The sequence below is a fragment of the Zingiber officinale genome, chromosome 6A (assembly GCF_018446385.1).
Source record: "Zingiber officinale cultivar Zhangliang chromosome 6A, Zo_v1.1, whole genome shotgun sequence".
Taxonomy (NCBI): Eukaryota; Viridiplantae; Streptophyta; class Magnoliopsida; order Zingiberales; family Zingiberaceae; genus Zingiber; species Zingiber officinale.
Genome location: NC_055997.1, coordinates 95,233,640 through 95,259,598, shown reverse-complemented (window position 1 = coordinate 95,259,598; position 25,959 = coordinate 95,233,640). Strand labels below are relative to the sequence as shown.

The window sequence follows — 25,959 nt, the reverse complement described above, 5'->3', positions numbered from 1 at the left end:
TTACAATACTCAATAAATACTTAAATTAATTTTATTTTAATTTTTTTTTAAACCAAACACTATAACCTAATTGGAAAGCCTAAACCCTATAGGTAAAATCTAAAAAAAAAATAGCTTTAACACTATACCCAAAGCCTGAACCCTATAAATAAAATCGTAAAAAAATTTTTTAATTATTTTGTAATTTACAAATTAAAAAAAAATTAAAAAAACAAAAAAACGTTGATATTGTGCGCGACGCGCACAGTCGTGCACAATATCAAACATATATATATATATATATATATATATATATATATATATAATAGAGCTTGTGCTGTGATATTATTTTTTGGAAGATAGGTTGTCCTGAGGATAGGATGTCTGGTTAATCCTTCCCATTTAAAGTTTGAAATTCAATTGTAATGTATTATTAAAAAAAAACATTTGCTATGGGTTCTATGTATACTGCCTGATCACTTTCCTGATTTATCCAGACCGATCGTTACCTGACCAATTATTTTTTGCGTGTGCGACAACATTTCTACACTTGGTCCGGTTGGACGTCTCTGAACCGGCACACAAAAAAATATCTTCATTCGGCCCAGATATTCTAGGTCAATTCGCATGATAAATAGCGAGTCCTGGAAACAGGGAGAGCCCGATCCGACCTCGCCTAGGGTTTCTGTTCGCTTCCATCCTCAGGTAAGTACCAGCTCGAATTCGTCCCCGAATCATTTTCTAATTCATCTTGTTTGTTGGGGGTTTAATCTAGAAGTGTTATCGGAAAGCTGTTTTTGGGATCGAGATATCTCTTCTTCTTCTTCTTCTTCTTTCTATTATCGACGCCGTATTAGGGAGGATTCGTACTCATGCTATGTCATGTTTTGACCTGTATTTGGTATGATCTGTTGGATCTGAAGTTTACTGCTGATGAATTCTTAGTTTATAGTAGGTGATTTATAAAACAAATATTGGAGATCAAACGTTCTCTGATGAATTAGCGAATTGATTTTTCGGAGAATTCTAGAACATGAAAAAGAAACAACAGAGAAAATAAAGTTACATGGGGCGGAGACAAACTGTTAGAGAGGAAGAAGCGCTCTATCGTTTACTTGATGCTTCTGTTGGTTGTGTTCTTTCTATGTCTGTGTCACCTTCCGTTTGCTGATGAAAGATCATTTGTCATGGATTCTGTCTCAAGAGTCTGAACCAACAAAGAGCCAGAGTCAATTTATTCAGTTAGATAGAATCCAGGACAACAAATCTATTTCTGCCAGCAATTTTTGCAAATCTATTCCAATCTATTAAATCTCTAGAAATTCTATCCCTCCCCTAAGTTTTTCATCTATTAACTGATGATGCTGATATCTTATACCACCACTAATACGTTTTTTTTGTTTTTCTATGATTTAAGTATATGTTATTCATCTTTAGCTAATTCATGACACAAAAAATAAATAAAAATTAATCAATTAAAATAAAATCTATTTAATCTAGGTATCCATGATTATATGAAATTGAGTTAGAATCATCTTTTGTCAATTTGTAGTCATAGTTGGATGACAAACTTGAAGTAGGGATACATTTGTGAGCGATTTAAATAGGTTAAGCTAGATTTTTTTTTTTTTAAATTGAAAGGTGGGAATATATTTATTGGCAGTGGTTAAGATTATGATATATTGAACCATCAACTCATTTTATTTTGTATTCTTATCGTTTCTAATGTTCATTCTTTGTTTTCTTTAATTTAAATTTTCAATGGTTATACTGGCCCATATTGATTATGCTTATCCAATCTGACCATTCTATTGATATTGAAGTTTTGTGATTAATCCAACTCCAATGTTACGAATTTGTTCATCATGAGGGACTAATCTGTCTTCAAAATTTTCAATTGACTGATTTATATTAACTGTTGCATGATTTGTTTTAATTAATTCACTCACAGAGCTGCCTAATCTGCTATATGGTTTTTGTTAATTAATTTATTTTCACTTGAAGAATTAGTTTCATATGGATCTAGATATCCACAAAGATAAAAGATAGTCTTACAATGATCAAATCTAATTTGCATCTATGATTCCAAGCAACATGGAAGTGAACCAATGGATCATGATTCTATTAACTTGAATACTCTGATGTATCTGTTATATTTCCTATCCTTCCATAATCATTTTTTTTATTCAATCGTGTCCTATTTTTATGCTTGTGGCTGACATGTTTTTCACTTGCTTTTTTGTCTCACCCCACAGCTCAATTGATTGAAAATGTCTGAAGCAGATGAGTTTCGCTGTTTTGTTGGTAGTCTTTCATGGTCAACAACTGATGGAAGTTTGAAGGATGCATTTAAAAAATTTGGCCATCTTACTGAGGCAAAGGTTACAATCTCTCTCATGATTTATTACCCTTCATGGAGCACAAATATTTTATTTTCTATTTTTCAACATCTGTGTATTCCATATCATTATTCGTTTTCTTGTTTGCTTGTGTTTTAATAGGGTAATTCTAGTGTTCAAAAATTGTCATTTCAGAACCAGGAGACATTTTTTATGCAGTATCCCTGCTAAAGATGCTTTTGTTTGCTATTTTCACTTTTTTTCTTGATTGTATTCAGTTTATCTTGGTATGGTAGTCTGGTAAAATTTCTATCTAATGTACTTGTTTTCAATATAACCTGGTATACTATCTATATGATACTGTTTCTGGTAATTGATATTTATAAAAATTATAGCTAGGTGTTATATTCGTTTCACATGTCATTTTTTTATTCTTATGTAATATTTTGCAAAGATTTGAAATTTCAAGTTACTCTTTGTCATGATCACCAGATATATAATCTGATAAATAGCTTGATGCTTGGGGGCTGAGGGGTTCTTGTGGATTTGACTTTGCTGTTTTATCAGTCTACCTTGTTTTTGGATAAATGTTGGTTAGCTGGATTATTTTCCTACCTGCAGATTGTTCTCGACAAGTTTTCTGGTCGTTCTCGTGGATTTGGCTTTGTCACTTTTGATAACAAAGCTGATATGGAAGAGGCTATTGAAGCCATGAATGGAATAGATCTTGATGGGCGCTCAATTACTGTGGAAAGAGCACAACCTCAAGGCCCTGGTAACAGGGATCGTGATTCAGGACGCGACTATGAACGCGATCGTGGTCGTGATTATGATAGGGGTCGTGGTAAGGACTTTGGTGGTGCCCGTGGACGAGGTTCGGATGGTGACTGTTTTAAGTGTGGAAAGCCTGGTCATTTTGCAAGGGAATGCCCTTCAGGTGATGGCGGAAGAGGGGATAGATATGGTGGCAGAGAGGATTCGTATGGGGGTAGTCATGGCAGTAACAATCGGTATGGACCTGATCGTAATGGGGACCGCTTCAGTTCTCGCAACAGAGATGGGGGAAGCCGTGGGGGCAGTGGTGGTGATCGTTATGGTCGTGACAGGTCTGGTCCATATGAGCGTCCTAATGAAGGTGGTGGTCACAGATATTAGCATGCTATTACTGCTTGCATTGCAGGTATGTTTCTTAACGCCTATTTTTTTTTTTTTTTGACAGTTTTCCAAAGTATTAACATTTTGTTTATGCAGTATGCAGTGTGAAGCTAGTTTTCAAACATCCCAACTGATTAAGGTTGCAGTGTGGCCTCGGTACTGGCTTCATTTATGGTGTTCTACTGTTCTTTCCTAGGAATTGTCATGTGTGCCACTCTTGCCACACCTCGCTTCTTGAATGTCACTCAGATGTTAATGTTATTTCGACAAGTGCCTTGTTCTTGATGGAAAACTAATGCTTTTTGATACATATCTTTGTGCATTTGCCTCTGGTTTGGTAAGATGTTTTGTCATGGCATGGCATGGCTCCTTGGATATTCAGGATATTGCTAAAATCTAGATGCTGTGGAAGAAGCACACTGACATGTGACTTCAGCAGGATCTCTGCTTTTTAGCAGGAACTAGAAGGTTTTGGTGTTTCGGGAATTGAATGTTCTCACTTAGAAATGGCTGATTTAACATGAAGTATATGGTTGCTTTTGCTATTTTTGATCCCTATCCAGTTTGATCTTACCAATATTTTATGGGAATGAAACCGGGTAATTTCCATCCTTTCTGCCATTTTAAACATTTTAGTCACTTAGGGGACCTTATTTTAACGACTTTGTTGACCTTGTGGCAGGTTCAACTTGGCCTTGTGACCATCCCCAATGCTATTTGGGTTCCCTTTTCTCTTTGCTCCAATTCCATTAGTTGTGTCTCTATTCTTGGCTCTCTTTCAAAGATTTTAATTGGCTGGCTTGTTCTTGTAGAGCGTGATCAGGATTATTTTGGGTCTGATTGAGTTTTTCCTTTGGATATTATCCAAATCCTTTTTTATCTGATCTCACATTTAAGACAACAACCGCTTCCTGAAAGCTTGTGGGATATATTGAGGTTTGCTCTCACAAGGGAGACACACTCAAGCCCTAATATAATTTGTGATGGCTCTGGGCGGCAATATTATCATTTCTTTTGAGCTGTTTTGGGATGGTTTCTTGAGCACTCATATTTTATCTTTTGATTATTTCTATGATTGTGAATATTGTTGCGTGAATTGATGTGGGAGCTTTGTTTTCATGGACAGTTGGATCATAATTCCGGTAGGACACTTTTAGATGCGGTTCCAAATTGTAAATCTTTTTCTTGTTAAATTAATTAAGTTTACAAAATAAATTGCGTTAAAGTGTAATATTCTTATTTCGTTTCCTTGCGAAAAACAACTTAGATATGAAATTTCCATTTTTAGTTGCGTTACTATCAAAAGATTCTGTTGACAATTGCTATCCGGCCGTTGGCTTCTTTTTAATTGCCGAAATCGTCTGGACACCGGTGATAAACCTACTTGTTTACATAATCGACGCTAGTAATGCCCGCCTTGAACTCTCTTATTTCTCAGGTACACTGTTATCAAAACTTAAGACGAGGGAGAGAAATAACCCTAACAATCAGTTGTCTTAGATGAATGACGTGTAAATTAATTCCATCCACAGTTTAAATTAGAATGGTTATCCACGGCCAAACAGGCAGATCCGAAAAGAGATGACACTTTGATGCAAAGATGATGACTGACACTCGATCTATGGATGTAAATTAGTAGCGCTATAGTGGAGCCAAAGGCCTTCAGCAGATTTTTCAGGTGCACACGGAGCTCAGATAAGCATTTGTCGAGTGTCAATTTGACAACTTCCAGAAGATCGAGAGAAACGAATTCACATGCCCTACATTTCTCCATTGCAAGCTAGCAGCAACTTGGCAAAGAAGTGTCCAAGTTTGATACCGTTCACCTCATACGGTCAAATTCAGCATAGCTTGGACTGCATTACTTAAGGAAAATTGCACACACAAGCTCGGTCTAATCGAGCTAAACCTGTACTCATCCGACTGCTAACCTGCATAATAAGTTTAGCTTTGTCAATTAACTCTGGCGACCTACTGTCTACATACCATAATAAAATGTAGCTAACACGCTTTCTTCAGTTGTCCTGGAACATGATCATTCTTCACATGAAATAAGGAATCAAAAAAGACATTTTATACAGAGTAAAATATTATGTGTCACTCACCACCCTTTGCACAACCGAAGAAGCAACATTTCTGGATCTGCATTTGTTCATGTCTTTATATGCAAAGATTTTCTTTTGGAAAAAGAGCAAGCAGTGGTCAAACATCACTCAACGTAAGATTACAACCCAGCAAAACATCTTAATTAGTCTACAGAGGATTAGCTGTTCACACAATGAGGAACACAACAAATTAATTGCAGAATATGATCATTTGAAAAAAAAAAAAACTGCCACAAATTACAGTTGGGAAATAATATAAGCATAAATGCAGTGGTGTTAATATGAAACAATCAAAGATCAACAACGTTACAGAGTCATAAATGCAACGAATAAAGTTAGCCATCTATCTCCTACTAAATGTTGCCTAAGGTATTAAAAAAAAAATGGATGTTCAAGTAAACTTCTACTAGTAATGGTTATGAACATTGTATTCAGAAACAAAATTTTTTGAAACAACATGGCGGCAACCGGAAGATAGAAGATAGAGAAAAATTCAAATTCAGGAAATAAAAAAAAAAAAAATCATAAGTATCGGAGCAAAAGGTGAAATCGTCACCTTAATCACCCCTTCAGGACAGCCTCACACTTTGCCAACGTGGGCCTAGTGTGGGCAGTTGCCTGGGCTACAAAAAAAAAAATACATATATTTTTACACATTACTATTTATAATAATCATATTTATAATATTTTCTATTAAGGAATAGGCAACTATATATATCCTCACTATCAATCGAGGAGCATGTGAGGCACGAAGTGGGACGGGCACCAGCCGCACTGCCCTAAGCGAGGTCAACCCAAAGACATCTCCTATGTCTAGTTTGTTGAGCTCCATGCCATCGGGCAATGCCCACTCAAAGTGATGGATCATCTACACCACTGCCAACTCCATCATCCCATAAAGCCCCAATTGCATCCTCGGGCAAGATCGCCGCCCCCAACCCGAAGGGCAGGAACTCAAAGAAGTTCCCCTTGAAGTCCGTCGTCGTCATCGCCGCCACGCCACCCAAGGTGAACCACGCGGGATGGAAGGCCCTCGCCGCCTCCACACCGACACCTACCACCTGATCACCCACACGTTGACTATCACCCAAGACCATGCCATAAACAAGCACCCTGCCTCGTGGAGCATCAGCGAGATAGGCAAGTGCAGGCGAAGCGTCTCCTTCACTGCGCACTTGAGGTAGGGGAGCTTCTCAAGGTTGCTCTCCTGGATAAGCCGATGACAGCTGCCAACTCTTCCTGCATGCCCCTCATCCTGTCAGGGTTCTTCATCAACCATCACCCATTCAATTGCCGACGCAACCGTCTCCGCTTCGCGAGATGGCCTCTACCTTGTACTGTCATGTCGTTGCCTCGTCAAATTGCACAAGCGACTGCCTGCACTGAACTAATATCCTAGCTCTGCCCCTGCTAGAAGGGAGTAAATCATTGAGGCCATTTGCCCTAGCGTAGCAGCTCTTTGCACGAGGAAAATCAAGCATCCAATGAAACATTTTGTACCAATTAGAAATTGACCCTAAGGCCTATTGGAGCAACCAACGATGTAAGTACTAATTGCGCCGATCCGTAGGGGCCAAAAATAAAAAATCATAAGCATTGAACTTTATGTTAAGCAAAGACATTATTACAGATCCAATACATGACTAACATATATTCACGTATGCCGGTTGCAAAATATGAATCATACGGCTATTCTAAGTTGGCCAATGAATAACAGTGGTCATTCTTTCATGTCTGAGTTGAAACAGCCAAAGAAATCAACACAAGGATCAAACAATCAATGCTTCATAGAGGAATTTTAAGTGCACTAGTCAAAGGGGAACCACTTCTTCGTTTCTTTATCAACATCTCTGATGGATATGATCATGTATCCACTATGCTCTTTTGTGTTTAATGCTAATTCCTGGGTGCTATTTGTTAGAAGTATGGAACATGGTGGAAGATAAAGGTACAGGACTCAGATCTTGTCAATTTGAACCCCATTTAACATACAAGAGAAAAAAGAAGGCACATTAGTCATACAATTCACGGGCAAAATGAACACAACTGAGACATTTAAGGAAAATAGCTACGCAATAAGCCAAATATGATCTACTAGATTTTAAGCCCTACATGTTTACTCTTGTTAAATAACACAATAAATAAAACTGCCTTGACCAATAAATGCAAGATTGTAGAATATCTTGAGAACAGTCAACAGTATTTTCATGCCAATCTAATGCCATTTTGAACGTTTTAGTATGGACTGAAAGTTAGTACAGCCATTTTTTACTCTCTCCAGAATATTGATGCGCATTTATATTTTTGTTATGTAACCAACATATAAACATCAATTGACACAGTTCTGCAACATCATCTGCACTATATTTTTTGAATGATTTACTTTACTCATAAAATATATTGTGAATGATTTCAGTTGAAATAACAACCATATTCTAAACATAAGAAATCACAAAGCAGAAATAAAAAGGAAATCATTACATGCAGTTGCCAGACATCTGACCTGGGTTAGAATTGGTCCATACCAAAATTATTTAAGCATGGTTCATCTGAAAACATGATCATATATTGTTAACTTTGGCAATATATCCAAAGTTCTTAACATAAAACACCTTGGTAATAATGTTATCTTCCTCCATGTGAAAAAAAATCAATTTACACAACCATCTGATTTTCAATACTATCCTGAACTTTATCAATCAATTGCTGCACCACACTTTTGAATGTTTAGATTACTTCATGAATATCAATGTTATTTTTTTAACTATGAATCATAGTAATTTGCTCACTAAATTGACGTCAACTCATCCATTGAGAACGTCGTACCAAGATAAATTCAAAAACCCATAAACCATAAAAGTAGATTATCGACTAATAGATTTGTCCGACTTGACACTTTCAAGATTGAACTAGAATAAGGATGTCACTTAAGGATCTGGTCTCTGACATTTGCTAGAGATACTTCATATTTCAAGCATATAAACAAATACATGGAGGCAAAAACGGAGCTATTGATTGAAATTCAGAGAAATACCAGGATCGTAATGTATTTTGCCATAGAATAGTGACTATCAAGCCCTCAACTACAACGTTGAGAACGTGATCAACTTACTAATTTTGACAGCCAAATTAGCACATTGAAATAAATTTAGCAAAATATTTCCTGAATATAGCACCTAAAAAAATGGACTAAAGCACTCAAATTCATTACAGCAATTGTGGTGAATTTTCATAATGGGAATTATATCTGATCATGAATAATAAACTTTAGTTAACAAATTGTAAAATAGGTTAAACAAATTCTTACCTTGAAAATATTTTTACAATTATATAGGCAATGATATCAATTCTAATTTAATTGCACAATATGACAACAAATGAAGAACACCAACCATGAATGATATTCATATTAAAAAAAAAATCTAGGTTCCTTATGAAACTTTTGTTAAACGACTAAATAGCAATATCTGTTCCATTTCAATTGGCATTGAAATTTAATAGACACAGACTACTCCAGAAATAGATCATTACACTGTCGACTCATTTAACATGAACTCAGATTAGTGTCCAGCACTTTGTGGATCTAAGTTCCCAACATGTTTAAAAGATTCCTTTTGGTTCAACCAGAATGATTTTTACACACAATCAATAGGAGCAGCAAATGTTGACCCAGATTGTCAATGCCTAACCCAACTTAAGAAGGGGTATATAAAACACCCACACGTAGAGAATGTCTCGTTTTTATTATCAGAACAACATCCAGGGGAGATAACTCAATAAGTTTCTATTGAATTCAGTAAATAAAAAGGAGAATAATAGCTACTACTACTAAACTTTAACAACTTAACTCTCAGACAAGGACTTGAACAATGAGAGTTCCCCGCTGCAATTTGTAACTCTCTGTCAAGGACTTGAACAATGAGAGTTCCCCACTGAAATTTGTATTATTCATCATTTCCCAAGTATATCACTGAATTCCCAAACAATAATCTTTTTCCAAATGAATAACAGACCAAATTTCTCAGTGTTTTCTGATGATATGATGAAAATAGTTTAACAATCAATGACATGAATAAAACAGATTTAGCATGGTTTTTTCATGTAGGGAAATCCAGATGGACATTGAAATCCAATCCACTAAAGAGTATAGAGGAAGATTTGCAAACTTCAGATTCATTTTACAACTAATACCATTGAATCAGATAAAAAACAACCGAGAGAAAATGGAAGCACTTGATAAACCACTTATTATAATTTTAGAATTTGTCCAATCAAAATCTCGCTGACCTCCTAAATATAAATCAGAAGTATAGTTCTTGCCAAGTTGCCCATAAATCAATAATAAGTATACCACAGAAAACATAGATCTGGGTATAAGATCTCACCGTCTCTTCCACTCGTTCAAGGTGTTGAGGTGAATCCAGCATCAAAGAGAAAACCCCTGTACATACCTTCGGGGCACTCTGGGATACTATCAACCCAACTCCACAGGCCGCCGTCACTCTTTCCGACCCCTTCTTCCCACATTGCCAATTTTCCCCTCATTTTCTTCCCAGAAAACCATACCTTGCCATCTCCACCAAAGACTTTCACCTTGTTATTGGCGCCAGCTGCATCAGCCCCAGCGGCCACCACTTCTAATGGACTGGAGAAGCCGCCTCCAAAGCACCTGTACATCTCCAGGGGCATCGTCCCTGCCTCATCCCACTCCATGGTCTCCAGATCCAGCCGGATAATCAGCACCGTCGAGCACGGCGCGTCCAGCACGAAGGACGACCTCAGGCCTCCGATCATCAGAAGTTGGCGGCCACCTGCTCCTGCAAGTAGCCGTGGCCGCTTGAAGATGTCGAACACGTCCCCCCACTCGTGCCGCTCAATCGGAGCCCAGCCGTGGGCCCTGCCGAGGTCAGCAATGCCACATGAGAAGAGCTTCCACCGGCTTCTCCAGAGGGCGCCGACGTCGCAGAGGGCAAAGACGGAACCAGCCATCATGATCGGGCTCCGAGGTTTGGAGGGAAGACTCAGTGGAAACTTAAGCCATCGATCAGGGCAAGGCGCATAGGAGAGAGCTGCGAGTTCGGTTATGATGACGACGGATCCGCCAGGACCAGCGATCACGGTTCCGTTGCGAGACCAGGCTGAGCCAAGCGGGGGAAGGAGACGGTAGGATCCGCTCAGTGGGTTGCAGACAACGAGGGACTTGGTCTGGCTCTTGGAGGCGGGATCGATAGAGTGGGGAAAAGGGACGGAGTCCACCCAGAGGTAGAGAAGAGAGGGAGAGGCGGTGACGGGAGAGGCCGAGGGGAAGGGGAGGAATGAGAGCGGGAGACGGATCCAACGGCGGAAGGAGGGGTCAAAGGCGTGGAGGGAAGGGTGCGGAGAGGAGGCTGCGCGAGGGTGACGGAGGACAAGGAGGCGGAGCGAGGGGAGCGAGGATAGGAAAGGAGGGGAGGAGAGGGCGTCGAGGAAGAGGCGAGAGACGGGTCGGCAGGCGAGGGCCTGATAGAGAGGGAGGCGGCCGAGGACGTTGTGGAGGACGTCCTGGGGAAGGAGCTGGATCGGGCACTCCGCCGCCGGATCTGCTTCGGCAGCGACCTCGTCCTCCGCCGCGCGACTGATGCGCATGGTCCTCCTCGGCGGCCGCGAAGGTGGAAGCTAGAAAGGAAAGGTCAGAGGAGCGGTCGGCAACAGGACTTTATATAATTACGCGGTCTCCGTCCTCTTTCCTATGCGACACGGTGTTTGAGTTTAGTCGTGGACGGCGAATGTTTCAAAATGAGCGTTCAAGTTGAAGCCGGCCCCGGCTCGTTTACAGTTGGACCGGGCGTAATCAAATTTGAACACGGTTTGTGTTTGGAAGCGTCTGCCGTGTGCCCCCATTGCACCTCGACTACACCGTAGTAAACAGGACTTAAAGGCTATCGGAAACATTATACACGAGCCCCGGGTCAAGAAGCGCGTGGAACGGATTAAAAGGGGAGATTCATGAGGGAACTCATTGAATCCCCCTTTCCGCCTCCGGACGTACCCCGCGCTTAGGTTGAAGAGGCGGCAGCAGCCCGATCTCTTCTCGATTTCATAAGGTACTTTCTTATTTTCTCCTCCGATTATCTTTCCTCGTCGTTCGTTATCTGCTTGGTAGTGGAGCTCCTGGTGATGGTAATGGTTGTCTGTGGATTGGGAAGTCGCGCTTTTCTAGTCCTCCTAGGGCTTTGTTTCCGACGTGATTGCTCTTAGGGGATTATTGGATTGTCTGATTGCCATTTCGTTTTGGATATGCCATAGGATCTGTTCCCCTTGTGTTCGCCTGTTTTGATAGATATACATTTTTTATTTTCGGTGTCAATTTCGCGTCGAATTATGGAACAAGTCTTTCCTTTTTATTTTGTTCAATGATGGTGCAGGATAGTTCCTAACCATGAATTGTATCTTTTAAGAGAATAATGTGACCGATCACTATAGTTGTACTGATAGATGTGCGAAATTATATTATCAACCTTGTGACTTCTGGATGAGAATCGCCTGGATTTTGATTTCTTGGGTTTCTTTAAATTGCAAGTTTTACTTCAGTTTACGGACTGACGCTGAATGATAATTCCTTCTGTCAGAAACGTCAAGATGAGCATCCTAAAGCAAGCTTGTAAATATTAACAACAGGGTTAACAGATTGCCTACACGCCTCAACCCCTCTACCAACCACACATGATCTGCTCTCAGAAAAAGATCTTTGACCCGAGGTACGCTCTACTGAAGCTGCTATCGTCTCTAGTCTTTTTAATCCTCGGTAACATCTTTTTCTGACTTAGACATAACGGAATCAACAGTTTCTGAGTTTCATCTCTAGAAAGCTAACATTGTCCAACATGGGAACTCTCTGGACCTTTTAAAAGTAACATTAGATTCTTCCTTTAATTTTCTCATCGTAGAATAATAATTATCCATTAGTATTCAAGAAACATCTACCCAGCTTGAACCACAACCTCTTAATCAGGAACTAAAAATCACCGTGATGCTGAAGATATAATTCTCTTAGTGACGAAAGATTGGCTTTATTTTCTGATTTCTGTTAGGTTGACTGACATTTGCATCTCATCGTCATCATCATCCAATCATGTTAGTGTCAACTAATTGTGTATAGTGCTGAAATTTTGTCCCTCCATTGAATTCAGTTATATGCCTAGCAATCTTCAGATCTTTAAAATTGTTTTTTACACATATATGTGGTTGTAAGGAAACAATTGTACCAAAAAAAAGCATAATGGAGATAAGAATTGTTAAGACAGATATGTTGCATTACCTAATAGGATAGAATGAAAGATATTATTTGGAACAATTACGTGTAGCTTTAACAAGAGAAAGAAAGATTTAGATGGTATGCATATGTTCAAAGGTGACGACTTGCAAGGAGTTAGCGGTATGCATATATTTAAAGGTGGCGAATTACAAGGAGAGGAAGAGGGGATGCAACAAACTGCACTTGCCAACAAGGGAATTTCTCGATTCATCTTTTGATGTTATCTGTTAATGCACTAAAAATGGAGTGAAAGAGAAGAGGCGATGTATTAATTGGAGCAATCAAAGTATGAAAGAGGAGTAATGCATTAACTGGAGCAATCAAAATAGGCAAAGGAGTGACATGATAATTGGAGATATTGAGATAATTGTATATTGTATGGCTGAACTTATTCCATCTTTACGTATATCAGTTCAAATCCAACTTCTTGTGGTGGAAGCCCTATCAGAAGGTGTGATTGGAATTGGAGAGCAAAACTATTCAAGATTTTTAAGAGTGATCACACTGTAGTAGATTGCAAAACCGGAGATAGTACATTTTTGATGCTAGAAAAATGTCAAAACTTAGGTTGGTTTACTTGGGTGGGAAGTTAAGAGGAGTCGACAGGAAAAGATTTACAAAGCTACACATGGAGATAATATGATTGCGGAATTACAAGAAAAGAGATAAGGGTGGTGGGAAAACAAATAATCCACAAAATATTGCATTTATGTAGTGGGTTCATGGGGTAAGCATTGTTTGTTGAGGAAGACAAATGAGTGAAGGGTGCAATTGACTAGGACAATATCAAATTCTTTCTTGTCTTCCAAAGTAAACAATACAAAAAAGATTCTAGATTCTTTCTTTATTCCCTTTTCTTCTCTCTCCATTGTCTAATCCATATTCTCCTCCTGAATAAATTGGCATGGTTCTACATAAAAACAAAATAAAAAGTAGATCTACTATCTTAACGGACCCCTAGTATTGACTTCACAGATATAGGAGGTAAATATATGTACACGTGTTAGGCACATGGTCGGATGACCACAGGTCGCTAGTTCTTAGAAATCGACCCCTGACCATTACACCAAAGATATCATGCGTCTACCATCTGTACTATGGCTAGTTCTACATTAAAAAAATATAGATCCGCTACATTATTGGCCCCTTAATATCAGCCTCACGGATATGAAATGAGGTAAATATAAATACATAAGTGTTAGGCGCATGGTGGGGTTCCTGAGAATCGACCCTGACCATTACGTCAGAGATGTCATGCGCCTACCGTTTGCGCTACACCTTGGGGGCGCCTAGTTGTATATTATTTAAAAAAAAAAAGTAGATCCGCTACCTTAGTGGCCCTTCTTATGTCGACCCCACGGATATGGAGGGACGTAAATACAGGTACACAGGCCATAGACAGGGGTAAATCTCGAATCGTCAATTCCTGAAAATCGACCCCTGGCCATTACGCTAGAGATACCATGTGCTCACCGTCTACGTTACGTCCGGGGGCAACCTAGTTGTACATTAAATATAGATCCGCTACATTAACAGCCCTCCTAGTGCCGACCCCACGAATATGACAGACGCATGGTGGGATAAATACCAGGTCGTCAGTTTATGAGAATCGACCCCTGACCATTGCGCCGGAGATATCATGCACCCATTGTTTGTGTTACGTCCTGGGGGCACCTAGTAGTCCATGTAAGATTTCACGGTAGGAGGAACAACACTGGAATGACAACTTGAGTAGTTTGCACCAAACTAAATCTGGGGGCATATATGAGAAAGGGATGCAGAAGCTAGGCATATGCATAACACCCAGTACATTTCTTGTGTGACGGGAATGTCTAGGGATTCATTTCAGCTGTGTTATATGTGACAAGTGCTTTAAGATAACTGAGAGTTTGTGTTACTATCATGCACTTGCATGCTCAGGATTTAGGGTTATTAAACAAGTTGCCCAGTTGTTACCATTTTTTTCTTTTACCTTGGAACTGGCATCTTTTCTGTGTCCAAGATTATGGAGAACCTTTTCTTTTGTTCATTATTTGAACTGTAGAAATTCTTATAGCAGATCTGAAAATTATGCTCGAGGTTGCAGGTGAATTAAGTAAAGCCTTTTGTATTCACAGAATTTTAAGACAGTATCACATGAAATACCACAAGCTTCAATAACGGTCTATTCCAACCATTTTTTCCAGATACCAGAAAGCAGAAATTGATTTCAATACTAACATTAAAAATGTATTACAATACAGACCAGGGCTCAACTCACCAGCTCTCATGATCTTTATGCATGTAGCTCCAAACTGTACAAGCAAAAAAGCTAATTAGCCCGCAGTTGTCAAGCATTCCAACCTATCCGAACTTGTGAAAGCGGATCCCATTTCATCCGTGCATCTTCCAAGAGGATTGCCATTCAGAAGCTCTTCGTCTGCATTTTATATTATTTGTGCATTTTTCACAAAAAAAGCTTACAGGCACCATCTCCAAATCATCAACTCCAGCACATCTAGTATGATGCCAGACTCCACAGGCATCACAGGCCATCATCCTCTCACCATCATCATCATTGGCACCACAAGAGCAATCAACAACCCAGTTATCCAACCCTCTTTCCTTTCTGTATTGCCCAAGGCTTTGGTCATTGCTATAGCATCTTCCACTAATCTGAGCCACCCCACGGGAACCAAATAGAGTCTTTATGGGGGTCAGATCACTAGCATCTTCGAAATGGACTAGTTTCTCTGCTTGAAACCTTTGGAATACCAGGTACATCTCTTGGAATGCTTTTGTAACCTTTAGTTTGAGGTCAATAATGGTTGCATCCACTGGTATCACCAAAAGTTCTGGTGGCAGGGCTGCGTAATTATCTGGGCTGTCGACTATTTCAACGTAACACCATATAGCAATGACAAATGGATTTGTTGGCAACATGCTTAATGCAGGCTCGTCATAGTGCCTTATAAATTGCTTACCGTCGAGAAGATTAGCTGCAGAGTTGAGAGCAGATTCTCTTATTGCATGAGGCCCGTAAGGTTGCATGGTAGTAGGATTGAGCAAACTGTCATATAAGAATTTAAGGTCATGGACGGGCTGTTCTGTAGGCAGTCTTGGAAATTGTTGCTTCAAGCCTGAAATTCACATGGTGTCAGTTCATACCGGATAAGATGGATCTGAGCATGATGCCAACTGCCATAGGATAGAGCTACAAAATTAATTTCAAGTTACCTGTATTCTATTGTCTTTGACTCTGGATTGTAGAGTGCAACAACTACCAATTCATCACCAACATGTTTCCCAATGGTGGCCTTGAGGCAATAGTCGAGCAGTTCAGGTGGCACAATAGCATGGCATGACCTGTCTAAGGGCCCGCCAAGCCACCCATCGAGGACCAACAACAGCTTGAAGAAATTTGCTTACTGTGGCCTTAGCTAGGTCCACTTGCTCCCTTGGCCAAGCACAAAGGGCTCCAACTGCGGCCACTTTTGCTGATTTGTCTCCAGTGGTAGGGGAATGGAAAAAAAAAATGAGGTAGCCAAAGAGGTCCCTGATGGTCAATAGCTGACGGTTGGAGAGGCTACAGTACAAGGCTATGGTGTTATGCAACTGTGTCCGAGGGGACCTGGTGCCAAAAAGGAAGATGGAAAGCTGCAGTCCAGAAAGAGTGTTGACTGCCTTTTCATAGGACTCAGCCGTTAGAGCAAAGCTGCCAGTGCCAAACTTGTACCCTCAATTTCCGTACCAGGGATGGCCAGCGATGACAGCATGAAGAGGCGGTAGTCCATCCCATGTTTCTTGGATATATCCATAACGCTTACCATCCTGTTAACACAAATAGCCTAGTCAGCCAAACAAAGCATAGCGACAAAATCTGAAGGACAAAATATATAACTATATGGATTGCTTTAGGGTGTCACTAATGCACGATCAATTTATAGTAAAGTAAATGTCAATTGACGAGGAGATCCAAACATAAAACACACACAATTTGAGATCTAATGTGATAGATAGGAAGGTAGAACAAACCTGACATGGAGCATTTTGCATAGGCGATCACAGAAGCTCATAATATCAAATCATGTTATATACTTAGAACCTCCTTCCCTGTCGTTTACTCTGAGAAGATGGCCATATCCATTAGCATGCACTATTCCATGCAGCAAGTGCGTATCATCCTTGAACAGCGAATTTGCCCAGCCATCATAACTGCCGTAACTTATCTCACAATGGCATGAGAAACACCTGAAACATGAATTCATATAAGAATTCAAGTGCACATCACCAAAAATATTTAGTAATTGCATAAGTCATTGTATTCTATTCAACTGATTCATTTTCTACTGTTTCTGTTAATGCTTTTATCCATGTAACACCCAAGATCGTGATCTACAAACCATCATTTTTTAACAACTACCTGCTTCTACTAGGGTATGTATTTTCTTTGAAGTCAGTGAGATAAACCAAATCCATGGCTCAGCATTTAATTAGTCAAGCAGTGGCTTTCCAGTTTCAACTAAAAAAATGCAAAGATACATGTGCTGAGCTGATAATTTAATAACACAACATCACAAATTACATTCAACTTTCATTATAATCCTGAAAATTGAATATCTACAAATGTAATATTCTAATATCAGATAAGTGTATCGCAAAAAATCTCCAAGCAGCAAATTTAAAGAAGCTGCAGCTGCCACCTTGAATTGGAGAATGACAGTAATGTCCCACAGCGGATGCAGGCCACTCCAGCACTCGACAAAGAGTCATTGTCATTTCGGATTATGAAATGGCATCTCTTCCCTGCCCAACCAAAGTCCAAAAATCAAACATGTTTTTTTTATATATAATTTATAATAATAATAATAATAATAATAATAATAATAAATTTAAAATTAAAATTGGAAAGTTTAATAATTTAGTAAAAAATAAAAATAGAAACGGCGGAAGAGAAAAAGATCGACTCACCGACTACTCGGCGTTGGTCGCAGTATATCGACTTGGATCGGAGGACCTCTTCCTCCAACACGTATAGCTCCACGTCCGGCGCCGGCGTTCCCTCTTTGCCGTCGACGCTTCCGACGCAGAACGGCACCCGCCAAGTGAGCAGATGCGGCCCATCGGCGGAGGGGGTGGACGAGGACGCGAGGATCGGAGGAGGCGCCAAGGGTCGGTCGTGGAGCGAGAGAAACAGCCGGACGTTCTCCCGAAAAGGTCCGTCGAGCCCCACCGCGCCGTCATCGTCCGGGAAGGTTAGGAGGTCGAAGGGGGCCGCGGCGACCCGCCGCTTTGCCCGCTTTTGCAGCCGATCGTTCACGACCATGGGGCCGACCGAGGGAGGCGAGGGAGGAAACGAAGGAAGGGCAGACCGAGGGTTGAGTCCCGGATCTACGCGGCTCGTAAAGAAGGGGAAGCCGAGGGGACGACGAAGATTGAAAGGTGCCGACTAGGGTTGAATCCAGATTTTCCGAAAAAGAGGGCGGGAGAATTGGGGCCAAATCGGATCGCGCCTTGCCCTAAGTGTTAATTTTTTTTTGTTACTTTAATTAACCCGGCGCAGTTTAGGAAGAACTGAGGTTACCAAAATATTCTTTCGGGTCGGATCATGAACCATGTCGGATCCGTTCGTTCAGATTCATAGTCCAACTTCACACTGAACAAGCATCAAATCAGAAACGAACTGTGCCAACTCGACACTCGTACGCTACAAGAAGCAGCTCAAACTGGAAATATGCACATTGCGGCAAAGAACCGAACACTTGAACATCTTTCCCTTTATAGGAAGGTTGAGCGATGCAAACCGGCATCGTGGGAAGGCCACTGCATGCCCTCCCTTTGGCACGGAAGAGGCGAAGGTTGAGCAATGAAGGTAGGAAACGCCTGCCCCGGCATCAAAACAGGGAAGTCGACGGCCAAAGCCTGCCAAAGTTGGTTCGTTAACCTTCCTTCGCCTACTACATTTGAACCCAAATTGTACCAGAGGAGCTAGAGAGCTTACTGTGTGGGTATTCTGAAGCTTCTCGATGGCGATGGTGTGGCCGTGAGGCTGTCCCACCTCCCGGGAGGCCTGTGCGATGCTCCGAGGACGAAGGAAGGAGGCCCTCGGCTTGATCACATGCTCAAATATCGCCATGACGAGGAACATGGCGATCAAGATCGCGGTGGCGGCTAAACCAAACGATATCGCGCTCATCGATGTTCCCAGATCTTTCCAGGAGCCATCTTTGCTGTAAGCTGGTTCTGATGGAGCGGAGGAATCTCCGCCCCATGGCTTCGAACTTTCTCCGAAACCATTCATCGTATCACTGGTCACTCCTTGTTCGCCGTCGTGTCTGGTTAATCAATGCGGATGAAGTGTGTCTATTATGTTTTTCAGGATTGGGCATACATGCAGTTCTTATGCATCTGAACATGAAGAAGACTAATGCATAGAACAGGTTCCTGATAAGGGACCAACTGAGCTAAAGAGAGATTTCTATTGATCTGGAGAACACCAAATTATCTTCGAGAAAGAAAGAAAAGAGGAGAGTCATTCAACAGTAAGAAGCAGAAGTTTCAATTCTGAAAAAGGCTTACTCATGGATAAAAAGCTTAAATCTGCTTTCAATCTGCAAGTGATTAAGCGGGGCAAATGATGAATGTTGCAATGGTTTTGGGGATGAAGGAGAAGACGGAAACAAGTCCCTCGATTGATCCTAATTCACAGAAATGAATGAGAACTGACAGGAAAGAACAGTGGAAGGCAAAAACCTGACAGAGCCTGGAGCTTCAAAACGTTGGCTGTAAATGTTGAGAGAACCTCAGCTCCTTGATAATGCAAACCAAATCGAAGTCATAGACTCTTCGTTCGACTGACTACAATGGACTGCAAAAGGCTGGCCTCTCTTTACAAAAAAAAAAATCAGTACTGCGTTCCTCAGCAATGGCAAATTGGCAATCACAAGCATAACCGAAGGCTTTGATTGGTCACTCTTAAAAGCAATTGTCACATTCTAAGAAAATGCTTAGGCATTGCCTTGGTAGGGCAAACAAAATGATAAACAAAGATCAAGGTAGCATCTTACATAGTTCCCACCATCACTTTTGAAAAGAAAAGCTGCAATGCAAGAGAAAAATGGAAGACTGATGGGAGGCTACAAAGACAGGACAGAGCTATCAGTGGTCAGTCTATACGCTGCTTTTTGAGTTTGACAAAAAAAATGATTTGATCGCATTCTCACTACCAGCAACTCACCTCAAGAACACAGAGTTCAAAGTAAAATGAGTTAGAGAGAATCTGTGGTGAGAGATATGCTTTACAGTCTTACAAGCTTGCAATGGAAACCGGGAGAGAAACGAATGGATCACCTGAAAAGACTCGAGGCATAGGGAAGATCAGGAGATGTGACATTCCCAAAATTTCTCTCCTTGATCATGATGGATGATAAACACTGCTGGACCCTGAGACCTTTGTCAGAGAGACACGGAAAAGCATGTGTCCAAATTAGAGATTGGATTTCTCACCTGCAGTAACAAAAGAAATCCTACAAAATTATATTATTGCTAAAGCATCTCACTGAGCAAGAAGGCCGTATAATTGTGTTTGTCTGGTAAGAGAGGTAGGTGGACAAGGAAACAATGCTTTTTAAGACTATAATTGTGTTTGTCAAACAGTTAGTCTGGTTGTAAGAAATATTATGCATTTGAACCATGATTTAGGAATATTGTTGGTTGAATGAACTCTGTGGAAACTTAATCTAATTTCTAAATTAAACTGCACTCTCCTGTTTTTGTTGCTCTAAGGACAAGTTTATCAGGCCATATCCCTGCAGAGGGCTCTTTTTCTTACTGCATCAGGCTCATGTGAAATCATTCAGAGAAGACACATCAATCTTGTGTAAAGGAGAAAAAAAGTAAGGAGTAGAATTGAATCAGCAATCAACCACTATCCAGGAGAAAGGAAAGCAATGAAACCACTAGACCCAAATTCAATCCATTCTGTGTAATAGTGAAATCCGTCATCTTTGGCATAATCGAATTGATTATCACATAAATTTATAGGATGGAGCTAGAGTCAATAATTTCTGATAAAATCGATGAAAATATCCTATCCAAAATCAAGCCTTTAAACATAAAGAAACAAACTTCTAGGCCAAGTAAACTATCAAAGTTATTTATCATCTTGAATGCAAGGACCATTAAGAAATGGTAGAGTAGAGGATCATAAATGAAAAGCGAAAAGGTACTTTCTCTGCAGTGTTTCTGGGCGACCATGCATATGTTGGTCATGTTCATGGTTTCCTCCCCGAAGAGTAGGATAGTAGAAAAATTCCAAACAATTGTTTACTTCAGACAAAAGCATTCCCAATCGTGGCCCAGAGGCGTCTAAAATAGTCGTTCTTTATGATGGCAGTAATAATGGCAAGGCGACAATTTTCTTAATAGAATTCGGCTTAAAATGCCTTTAAACAGTCGAATAATTTATTTATTTTTGAAGCAAAAAAGTTGAACAGTAGTTGTGATAGGAGACAAGTTCCAAGGATGATTTGACTGTGTTCAAAGGATAAGGGATCCAGCATTGATGATAGGAAAACTAGTTATCCTGGTACGGATGAGCAAACCTTCAATTCATTTAATTTAGAAATTTTATCGATTTAATTGACATAATCAATTGAATATCAATTATAGATTTTACAAAAATAATTAATCGAGTTTCTTAAATATTAACAAATTACTATTTTTTTACACCGATTATTTTTTTCAAAAAAATAATTATTTAAAAGATTATTTAAATTTATTATCGATGAAATTAATCGATTTTGTAACAATTCAATTTATTCATTTAACAAAATTTAATCAGGTCAGTTGGTCAACAAAAAAATACAATTAGTTTAATTTGACTGGTTCAATGCTCAACTTTGACGCTCAACTTTAATGGTGGAATTTATAAATTCTGATTCATTACATTTTCAGGAATAACCTTGAAACTTATATAGAGAATATATGGAGGTGATCAATTAATTTTTCTTGAGAAATGTCTCTTCCTTTTGTTCAAGTGAGGAAGATATAGTGATGCCTTGTTTGGGCATGAAATGAGATAAGGGACTTTAGGAAACATCCATTAATTAACTGAAGTCTCCTATGGTTTCTAACTTCAAAGCTCCTTATGAAATTCAAATATGTATGATAATAATGCTGCAAGAGCTTTGCCTTGCCACTTCCACCTCGAATGAGAGTCTCGTATTTAATAGGAAAAAAAAAATTCTAGTGACGAAGGACCACTCTAATAATAAGACTTCTAAATATTTTTTTTATATAATTTTAATATGTCACATCGATAATATAAAAAATTATTAAAATATCTTCAATAGATAGAGTTCTAAATAGATTTTGTTTTTTTAATTATCTCATTCATGGCATAATTTATATGATTTCATACATATTACATAAATTTTAAAATAAATGAAAGATTTAAATTTTCATTACTGTTTTTAAATTACAAATCTCAAACTTTACCTCACTTTACCTCTGATTTAAGATATTTTATTCAATTTTTTGGATTTTATATATCCCTTATAAACTTTCCATTGGAGACGCTGAAAAAAAAAATTCCTCATCAATTAAAAATTCCAAAGTTTTAATTTTATCATATCTAATCGACTCCTAAGTTGTTCCACACTGCAAGAATGATGAGTTAGCAACATGGATTAACTCTTTAATTAGTGCACCTCTTAGTAATCAAGAAACTCATTTAGATAATCTAAAAACGAACCCAACTTAATTGTATAAAAATATTATTTGAATTGGAGTTTGAAAAATATATAATGATACAGTACATAAAAGTGGGGTCCACTGAGGTCAAGCAATCAGAAGTTAAGAGGATGTGACAGTCAATGATAGTCCAAAGTCAAGAGGGCGTGGTAATCAGAAGTCAAAGGGACGTGACAGTCATCAGTTAAGAAGAGAAAGGAGGAATTAGACCGTCTGACGTCATCAGCCGCATAATTCCCGATCGGGTACAGATAGATATGATTCCCAGATCTAAGACATAAGATGTCGCCTGGAGTAATGCCTGACCTACCCCGACTGGTCAAGTTTCCTCAACCCGGTCTACAAAGTCAGGTCTGGTACTTTCAGTAAGCCAACTGTCGGTCGACCCTTTAGTGAACGAAGAGTGAAAGATGGGACCCTCGCCACAACTCATCTCCCTCACCAAGACTCAAGATAAGGGTCACACCTGAACAGTCACCCCAAGCTATTCGTAGCTGAACTTGGTCAGAACAGAAAGCACTAGGCGACAACAATGTCAAGGAATCACAACCTCCTGTCAGGGAATAATTGTCATACTTCAAGGAATCACTATAAGAAAAATCAGTAATACTGACGGAATTACTGACCGAAAAATAATTCCGTCAGTAATCATCGACGAAAACTAAATTTCGTCGGCACAATTATAGATTATCGACGGAAACTAAATTCCCTCGATGATTACCGACGGAATAAAAAAATTCCGTCGGTGGTTTCCGTCGGTAAACACCGACGGAAACTAAATTCCGTCGGTGTTTACTGACGGAAACTAAATTCTGTCAGTAAACTCGATTTTTAGGGCACCCGACCCCTTTCCCTTTCTCGCGCGCTCGCCTCACTGCTCTCTTCTCCCCTCTGATCCCGATCTCCGGGCCTCTCCTCCGATCCAGATCTTCGGTGATTCGGTACATCCCCTCTTTCTCCTCTCTTTCCTGCTCCTCCCAACGTCGGCAGTGCCGGTCGCCAGCATCCAGTTGGCAGCTGTGACGATTGCTAGCATGCGGTTGGCGGTTGTGGCAGCCTCCAGCTCGTGGCTGTGACGACCGCCAACCAGCGACTGTGGCGGCCGCCAGTACGCGGCTGTGGCGGTTGCCTGCACGCGGCTGTAGCGGCCATCAGTACGTGGTTGCGACTGCGGCTGTGGCAGCCACTAGCACGCGGCTACGACTGCGGCAGCCGCTAGCACGCGGCTACGACTGCGGCAGCCACCAACATGCGGCTGGCCGGTGTTATGGCACCAATAGCGACCAGCAACACGTGGTTGGCTTCTTTGTCAGCTACCGGTGCGTAGGTTGGGCGACCATCAGCTTATTCCTTTAAATTTTATATTAGCATGTCATATTTTTTATTAATTTTCTCTAAATTTTATTTCTTTTGTAGTATATTACATTTGCCGCTCTTCTCCGGTTGGACTACACATATTCATGTATAATTTATATGGTTGAATTTAGATGTAGGTTAAGTTAGTATTTTCATATATAACATGATATAGTCATATATATGGTGATTTTAGTGTTGGTAGAAACTACATGTTTAATATATAGAAAAACAATCTAGGTTTGTTTTGGTTCACTAAGTTCAATGTTCAATAGAAAGTGAATGTTATGTGTGATCTAACCTATTATGTTGTTAAATGGAAACTACCCATACTATATTATGTTTGATTACTTTATTTAATGTTAAATTAAATTGTACAAGTTTAATAGTGTTTTAAATTGTATTGCCATTAGGTGACAATGTCTATGAACAAAGCATGGATGTATAATCGATTAGAACAAGGATTTATTAGAGATAATTTTATTGTTGAAGTAGAATAATTTGTGAACTTTGCTAAAAGTCATCCGGAATATATGAATGGTGCCGAGTTGCGGTGTTCGTGCAATCATATAAAATATCAAAATAGAACTTTTGTGATGAGAATATCGTGAAAGTACATATATATAAAAATGGTTTTGTACCAAATTACTACAATTGGTACTATCATGAGTAACCTGATTTGTATGAACCAATTGAGCCTTCTGGTGGTTCTTCATCTGGTACAACTTTTACTGCGCCTGAATCATCAACTTATGATATTGGAATACAATCAATGGTTCGTGATGTAATGAATGATGCGGTTGATTATTCCAATATGAAGACGTTTTACTATAATGAATTTGTAGTAAAAAATTTAATATATTTGGTATTCCATGTTATATTTGTCCTTTCATATACTAAATATTCAACTTATAATTGCAGAAAAGGTATACATGAGAAGAAGGCCAACAAGAACAATTTATGGCCACATGGAATAGCTATTGTGCCAAACTGTACAGAAACATGATGTATTACATTAGAAAGAAGGGCACAAGACCAACGTATCTTTTCGAGGTGGTATGGAGTGCATGGACGACCACCTGCGTTGCATAGAGGTGGCAAGAAAATGCAGAAAATGCTAGAACAAACAGAAACACAGAGCCAAGTGGCCCGAACACCGAAACTGCTCGGCATACGTCAGGATCCAGATCCATTCTTGAGCATGTCATAGATCTTGTGAGTTTAATTTAAAGTTAATTAAACTAATTTTGTATTTATTATTAAATTTATATAATTTTGTCCCAAATTATTTGTGTATGCAGGAAAAAAGATGAATATTTGTCGAGAAAAAAGACTCACAAGAAAAAAGATGGCATATTTGTCGATCTTAGATCGAAGGTCATACACATAAGATTATTTACTTTATTACATTTAACTTTCTATCATTATTAACTTTTGTAATTATGATTAAATTGAATAATATTCATATTATATTTTTTCACACAAGATCAAATTACAAATAGAGTGGCTCAAGCATCTCAACCACCAACAAAGGGTGGGGGCCCGCGCGCGCGCAGTCTCTATCCACCTAGGCACTAAATAATATTTATTATGGTGTTGTCAGTGGATGGACAAAACACTCTACCTTCTACGGCCTTGGCTCCCAAGCCAAAGTCGTATTTGATCGTTTGAGGACTCCTAGGGGTCATGATGGTTCCTCTTCTTCTTCTTCTACCACTAAGATGCAGTATTTAAGATGGAAAAAAAATCAAGAAACTGCGTACTCAAGTTGCCTCAATGGATCAGAAGATGAATGAGTGGATGGCGGCTGAGCGGCAGCGAGCTGAGGATGATCGGAAGAGAAAATAGGATCATGATGCTCTCATGGTTCATATGCGAACGTTCGTAGGTCATTTGCCCCCGCCGCCATAAGAGACTCAAGATCCATCAGATCATGATCATTAGTTTTTTAAGGTTTATTCAACCATAACTTAAAATTTTTTATCATCCATAACTCATGCAA

At 39.6% G+C, this 25,959-nt stretch overlaps 3 protein-coding genes and 1 pseudogene across 3 annotated transcripts; 1 reads left to right on the top strand and 3 right to left on the bottom strand.

Moving 5' to 3' along the window:
* The first annotated feature begins 529 nt into the window (after nucleotides 1-529).
* On the top strand, nucleotides 530-3,783 carry LOC121997011 (glycine-rich RNA-binding protein RZ1A-like). Its single transcript, XM_042551218.1, has 4 exons — nucleotides 530-684; nucleotides 2,235-2,360; nucleotides 2,940-3,498; nucleotides 3,570-3,783. Exons 2-3 carry the CDS (start codon nucleotides 2,250-2,252, stop codon nucleotides 3,471-3,473), a joined length of 645 nt encoding a protein of 214 aa, XP_042407152.1. The 5' UTR covers nucleotides 530-684; nucleotides 2,235-2,249; the 3' UTR covers nucleotides 3,474-3,498; nucleotides 3,570-3,783.
* A 3,375-nt stretch (nucleotides 3,784-7,158) lies between these two features.
* On the bottom strand, nucleotides 7,159-11,292 carry LOC121997009 (SKP1-interacting partner 15-like). Its single transcript, XM_042551216.1, has 2 exons — nucleotides 9,964-11,292; nucleotides 7,159-7,541 (listed from the first exon to the last, which is right to left on the bottom strand). The coding sequence occupies exon 1, from the start codon at nucleotides 11,201-11,203 to the stop codon at nucleotides 9,980-9,982; it is 1,224 nt and encodes a 407-aa protein (XP_042407150.1). The 5' UTR covers nucleotides 11,204-11,292; the 3' UTR covers nucleotides 7,159-7,541; nucleotides 9,964-9,979.
* A 3,738-nt stretch (nucleotides 11,293-15,030) lies between these two features.
* On the bottom strand, nucleotides 15,031-18,191 carry LOC121995068 (annotated as a pseudogene).
* A 154-nt stretch (nucleotides 18,192-18,345) lies between these two features.
* On the bottom strand, nucleotides 18,346-20,242 carry LOC121997010. The gene is made up of 2 exons (XM_042551217.1): nucleotides 18,853-20,242; nucleotides 18,346-18,773 (listed from the first exon to the last, which is right to left on the bottom strand). The coding sequence occupies exons 1-2, from the start codon at nucleotides 19,150-19,152 to the stop codon at nucleotides 18,630-18,632; spliced, it is 444 nt and encodes a 147-aa protein (XP_042407151.1). The 5' UTR covers nucleotides 19,153-20,242; the 3' UTR covers nucleotides 18,346-18,629.
* Nucleotides 20,243-25,959: the final 5,717 nt, after the last annotated feature.

What these genes read in the sequence shown, in the direction of transcription:
- LOC121997009 (XM_042551216.1), bottom strand. Translation starts at nt 11,203, where the DNA reads ATGCGCATCAGTCGCGCGGCGGAGGACGAGGTCGCTGCCGAAGCAGAT.
- LOC121997010 (XM_042551217.1), bottom strand. Translation starts at nt 19,152, where the DNA reads ATGAATGGTTTCGGAGAAAGTTCGAAGCCATGGGGCGGAGATTCCTCC. An exon ending in AGCTTCAGAATACCCACACA is followed by an intron (nt 18,774 to 18,852) that starts GTAAGCTCTCTA and finishes CAACTTTGGCAG; the next exon opens with GCTTTGGCCGTCGACTTCCC.
- LOC121997011 (XM_042551218.1), top strand. Translation starts at nt 2,250, where the DNA reads ATGTCTGAAGCAGATGAGTTTCGCTGTTTTGTTGGTAGTCTTTCATGG. An exon ending in GCCATCTTACTGAGGCAAAG is followed by an intron (nt 2,361 to 2,939) that starts GTTACAATCTCT and finishes TCCTACCTGCAG; the next exon opens with ATTGTTCTCGACAAGTTTTC.